The sequence below is a fragment of the Oncorhynchus gorbuscha genome, linkage group LG25 (genome assembly GCF_021184085.1).
Source record: "Oncorhynchus gorbuscha isolate QuinsamMale2020 ecotype Even-year linkage group LG25, OgorEven_v1.0, whole genome shotgun sequence".
In the NCBI taxonomy this organism is placed as follows: Eukaryota; Metazoa; Chordata; class Actinopteri; order Salmoniformes; family Salmonidae; genus Oncorhynchus; species Oncorhynchus gorbuscha.
The window spans coordinates 44897401-44903648 of NC_060197.1; the positions used below are offsets into that span (position 1 = coordinate 44897401).

General features: G+C 44.2%; 1 protein-coding gene across 1 annotated transcript; it reads left to right on the top strand.

Annotated features, from left to right (window-relative positions):
* Positions 1–5462: 5462 nt before the first annotated feature.
* LOC124013872 (early nodulin-75-like) lies at positions 5463–6047 on the top strand. The gene has a single exon (XM_046328425.1). It carries the CDS (start codon positions 5463–5465, stop codon positions 6045–6047), a length of 585 nt encoding a protein of 194 aa, XP_046184381.1.
* The last annotated feature ends 201 nt before the right edge of the window (positions 6048–6248 follow it).

The window sequence follows — 6248 nt, forward strand, 5'->3', positions numbered from 1 at the left end:
TCTACTCTCTGTGTTTAACTGTGAGTGTTAGGACAGGTCAATCTACTCTCTGTGTTTAACTGTGAGTGTTAGAACAGGTCAATCTACTCTCTGTGTGTAACTGTGAGTCCTAGAACAGATCAATCTACTCTCTGTGTGTAACTGTGAGTCCTAGAACAGGTCAATCTACTCTCTGTGTGTAACTGTGAGTGTTAGAACAGGTCAATCTACTCTCTGTGTCTAACTGTGAGTCCTAGAACAGGTCAATCTACTCTCTGTGTGTAACTGTGAGTCCTAGAACAGGTCAATCTACTCTCTGTGTGTAACTGTGAGTGCTAGACCAGGTCAATCTACTCTCTGTGTGTAACTGTGAGTGCTAGGACAGGTCACTACTCTATTTGTTTAAGTGTGAGTGCTAGAACAGATCAATCTACTCTCTGTGTTTAACTGCATCAACGTGGAGTGTACTGCAGTGTTTTTCCTCTGTCCAAACTACTGTAGCTCAGTTGGTAGAGCATTGCGCTTGTAACGCCAGGGTAGTGGGTTTGATTCCCGGGACCACCCATATGTAGAATGTATGCACACATGACTGTAAGTTGCTTTGGATAAAAGCGTCCGCTAAATGGCATATTTCTTTACAGTGACATCATTCAGCTGTGAGGTATTATGTGACGATGTCAAATATTAATCTCTGCGACTAATCTTGAACGATGTCAGATAGCAGAGAGGACTTATAAGGGTATTACTTCCTGACAGAGCCTTGTGTCTTTGAATCCTGTCTGAGTCACATGGTGTAAAATAGTGTTATAGTGTTGCATACGGCACCTCTTAATTCCCCCCCCCCCCCCAAAAGGTAATCATAGACATTTTAAAGATAAAAACTGTCCCGAAACGTGGCTATGCCAGTCCTTCACGCCGTAATCTTCATTTTTTTTTATTCACCAGAGACAATCATATAGTTCTATTTCTTTTATATGGATGCTGTTACTAATGTTGAATATTCGACCTACACATTTAAGTGTTTTTTGATGGATGACTTCTCAACACTTATCCATGTAAATGAATCCCCAGAATCCCCAGAATCCACTGCAGTGACTCACACTTCCCTTCCCCTGTCCGTTGAATGGAGATGACTTTCTGGAACCTTCCTTGCCTGGTTTGCCATATATTAATTTTTGTCCTTGAAGGGCCCCGTTTGGCTGCTTGAGCTGATTCATGTCCTGCTTCTCTCCTCCCTACACGTCATCAACACTCATCATCTCATTGTGGTCCTTCTGTAGCTCAGTTGGTAGAGCATGGCGCTTGTAACGCCAGAGTAGTGGGTTCGATCCCCGGGACCACCCATATGTAGAATGTATGCACACATGACTGTAAGTCGCTTTGGATAAAAGCGTCTGCTAAATGGCATATATTATTATTATTATTATTATTATTATTATTATTATTATTATTATATATTATTATTATTATTACTATTATTATTATTATTATTATTATTATTATATATTATTATTATTATTATTATTATATATTATTATATATTATATATTATTATTATTATTATTATAATTATTATTATAATTATTGTTATTATTATTATTATTATAATTATTATTATTATTATTATTATTATAATTATTATTATTATTATTATTATTATTATTATTATTATAATTATTATTATAATTATTGTTATTATTATTATTATTATAATTATTATTATTATTATTATTATTATTATTATTATTATTATTATTATTATTATCTCCCTGTAAATAATCCATGATAAATATGCAACATCTGTAAATCTTTGTCATTAGAGCTCTCGGATTTCATTTAGAGCTTCCCGCGTTCCCGTTTTGATAACGATCAGAGCTTGTATGAGGCGATGAAGAAACGACATATTACAAGGAAGTCAAAGGACCCACAAGACAAAACTTTCAGGATTTTTTTAAATGTCCCTTTTTCCCCCTGCTCTGTCGTTCGGTCACTGAAAAACCTTTGCTCTGGTCATTTGGACGCGTGCGTCCCAGATCAAATAGTAACTGATTGGAATCTCGCTGAAAAGTAGGCCTGAGCCCGTCCTGCTAATGGATTTAATAGTTGATTTGACTGGAGAGGTGAATCAATCTTAAAGTATTGACTTCAGTATCCTGACGGATTAGAAGGCCAAAAGGGTCACCCTGTGAACCACTCTGTTGGCGCTTGTAAAGGTCTTTGGCTCTAAGCAGTTTAGCATATTGAATGAAAATTAACCTTTTCTCTTAAAGAGGGCCCGAGACAACCAAATCCTCTTTCATTTGTTAATACATTCATTATCATAGGAGGTTTGACAGGACTACTAACAATACTGCAAAGGTGGGATTGATGTTCACTTCATAAGACTCACTTTCCATATTACAAAGCAAATTAAAGGTACGCTTAAAAGTGCCCTCCTCCTCAACCTTATATTATTGGCTTATGATGGGACATGACAGTTGAACTTGAAGCCCATGAGGTGTTTACAAGTGATATTCTTCGAGAATAATTAGATCTATAACATAGGTGTGTGTGTGTGTGTGTGTGTGTGTGTGTGTGTGTGTGTGTGTGTGTGTGTGTGTGTGTGTGTGTGTGTGTGTGTGTGTGTGTGTGTGTGTGTGTGTGTGTGTGTGTGTGTGTGTGTGTGTGTGTGTGTGTGTGTGTGTGTGTGTGTGTGTGTTAATGGTTCGTGTTCGTGTATGTGATCAAATTGTCAATTAATATAGTTACAATTTGATTAATGTTTGAAGTGTTTTTTCATGATTGCTTAGTAAAAAAAAGCCATTTTTTTAAAGACACTAAACATATATTGTTAACCTTTTATATTTCTAAATACATACCCACTGGGTAAAAACGTTTCCACATCATTTCAACCTCAGAAGTAAATGTTATGACATTGAATCAACATAGAAAACTTAATGGATTTGCAAAAAGTAATTAATGTAAGGAGGGCAAAAATAGAAGTCTTTTTTCACCCAAATTTTAACCTAAATCCAATGACATGGTGATATTTTTTGTTGATTTCACGTTGAATTCATGTTAGTTGACAACTCAACCAAATGTATATCAAAACTAGACGTTGAACTGATGTCTGTGCCCAGTGTGTAATGTCTATTTGTTTGGGCCGCAGCCCACCGCCCAAAGGTTTGGGCCGCAGCCCACCGCCCAAAGGTTTGGGCCGCAGCCCACCGCCCAAAGGTTTGGGCCGCAGCCCACCATGCCCAAAGGTTTGAGCCGCAGCCCACCATGCCCAAAGGTTTGGGCCGCAGCCCACCATGCCCAAAGGTTTGGGCCGCAGCCCACCATGCCCAAAGGTTTGAGCCGCAGCCCACCATGCCCAAAGGTTTGGGCCGCAGCCCACCGCCCAAAGGTTTGGGCCGCAGCCCACCGCCCAAAGGTTTGGGCCGCAGCCCACCGCCCAAAGGTTTGGGCCGCAGCCCACCGCCCAAAGGTTTGGGCCGCAGCCCAAAGGTTTGGGCCAGCCCACCATGCCCAAAGGTTTGAGCCGCAGCCCACCGCCCAAAGGTTTGGGCCGCAGCCCACCGCCCAAAGGTTTGGGCCGCAGCCCACCGCCCAAAGGTTTGGGCCGCAGCCCACCGCCCAAAGGTTTGGGCCGCAGCCCACCGCCCAAAGGTTTGGGCCGCAGCCCACCGCCCAAAGGTTTGAGCCGCAGCCCACCGCCCAAAGGTTTGGGCCGCAGCCCACCATGCCCAAAGGTTTGAGCCGCAGCCCACCGCCCAAAGGTTTGGGCCGCAGCCCACCGCCCAAAGGTTTGGGCCGCAGCCCACCGCCCAAAGGTTTGGGCCGCAGCCCACCGCCCAAAGGTTTGAGCTCCCATGGTCTATATCATTCATTTACATTCATTTAAAACCGTTTGAGCTCCCCTGGTCTATATCATTCATTTACATTCATTTAAAACCGCTTTTAAATATCACAGAGGAAAGTCACCTGTTCTTGTAAATATCACAGAGGAAAGTCACCTGTTATTGTAAATATCACAGAGGAAAGTCACCTGTTCTTGTAAATATCACAGAGGAAAGTCACCTGTTCTTGTAAATATCACAGAGGAAAGTCACCTGTTCTTGTAAATATCACAGAGGAAAGTCACCTGTTATTGTAAATATCACAGAGGAAAGTCACCTGTTATTGTAAATATCACAGAGGAAACTCACATGTTATTGTAAATATCACAGAGGAAAGTCACCTGTTCTTGTAAATATCACAGAGGAAACTCAGACATTATTGTAAATATCACAGAGGAAACTCACACGTTATTGTAAATATCACAGAGGAAACTCACACGTTATTGTAAATATCACAGAGGAAACTCACACATTATTGTAAATATCACAGAGGAAACTCACGCGTTGTTGTAAATATCACAGAGGAAACTCACACGTTATTGTAAATATCACAGAGGAAACTCACGCGTTATTGTAAATATCACAGAGGAAACTCACGCGTTATTGTAAATATCACAGAGGAAACTCACACGTTATTGTAAATATCACAGAGGAAACTCACACGTTATTGTAAATATCACAGAGGAAACTCACACGTTATTGTAAATATCACAGAGGAAACTCACGCGTTATTGTAAATATCACAGAGGAAACTCACGCGTTATTGTAAATATCACAGAGGAAACTCACACGTTATTGTAAATATCACAGAGGAAACTCACACGTTATTGTAAATATCACAGAGGAAACTCACGCGTTATTGTAAATATCACAGAGAATCATCTGTTCTTTCTTCGCCAGTGTTTTCCATTGCTAACACCTTCACAGACATTGCTATAGCAACAAGGAATAATATTGACGTGGTGAACATGTTGACGATGGTCTTTGCTCAGCAGATAGAGGCCATCAATATAGTGAACAATCTCTACAGTAGCCAGCCAGAGAACCGACCAATCAATGCTCCATTACTAATCACAGCACCAACCAAGTGAAATGTAGATTCTGCATATTCACGTGTGAGTTTGTAAACATTAAATATTGTGATGATAAACACTCACATCTACACTGCATGCCACCTTGAGACAACAAAAGCTTCTTTCCATCATTTTGAATTAAGATTCCAACCTCTTAATTAATCTAGGCCTCCAGATTCCAGTCAAATAAATTACCAGTAAGACTTCTGATTGTGTCATTAAGGGCTCGTTATGACCCTGCAAGGACAATTTACACGCTCTAATCCTAATATTAATGTGGCTCTGATCAATTACACGCATTACCTAGGCAACTGATTGGGATGTGGTCGACAGTCTTCCTGACGAGGTAGCAGCTGCACATGGCAACTGGGCAGACAATGCCCCCCACCTCAATTCCCTCCCACCTCAATGCCCCCACCTCAATACCCCCCACCTCAATGCCGCCCCATCTCAATGCCCCTCACCTCAATGCCCCCAACCTCAATGCCCCTCATCTCAATGCCCCCCACCTCATTGCCCTCCCACCTCAATGCCCCCAAACTCAATGCCCCCACCTCAATGCCGCCCACCTCAATGCCCCCACCTCAATGCCCCCCACCTCAATGCCGCCCACCTCAATGCCCCCCACCTCAATGCCGCCCACCTCAATGCCCCCCACCTCAATGCCCCCCACCTCAATGCCGCCCACCTCAATGCCCCCACCTCAATACCCGCCCACCTCAATGCCCCCACCTCAATGCCGCCCACCTCAATGCCCCCCCACCTCAATACCCCCCACCTCAATGCCCCCCCCACCTCAATGCCCCCCCCCACCTCAATGCCCCCCCCACCTCAATGCCCTCCCCCCCCTACCTCCCCCCCACCTCAATGCCCCCACCTCAATGCCCCCCACCTCAATGCCCCACCCCCACCTCAATGCCCGCCACCTCTATGCCCCCCATCACAATGCCCCTCACTTCAATGCCCCCCACCACAATGCCCCTCACCTCAATGCCCCCTCACCTCAATGCCCCCCAACCTCAATGCCCCCACCTCAATGCCCCCCCACCTCAATGCCCCCCTCCACCTCAATGCCACCCACCTCAATGCCCCCACCTCAATGCCCCCCACCTAAATGCCCCCCTACCTCAATGCCCCCCACCACAATGCCCCCCACCTCAATGCCCCCTCACCTCAATGCCCCCACCTCAATGCCGCCCACCTCAATGCCCCCCACCTCAATGTCCCCCACCTCAATGCCGCCCACCTCAATGCCCCCCACCTCAATGCCGCCCACCTCAATACCCCCCACCTCAATGCCCCCCACCTCAATGCC

What these genes read in the sequence shown, in the direction of transcription:
- LOC124013872 (XM_046328425.1), top strand. Translation starts at nt 5,463, where the DNA reads ATGCCCCCAAACTCAATGCCCCCACCTCAATGCCGCCCACCTCAATGC.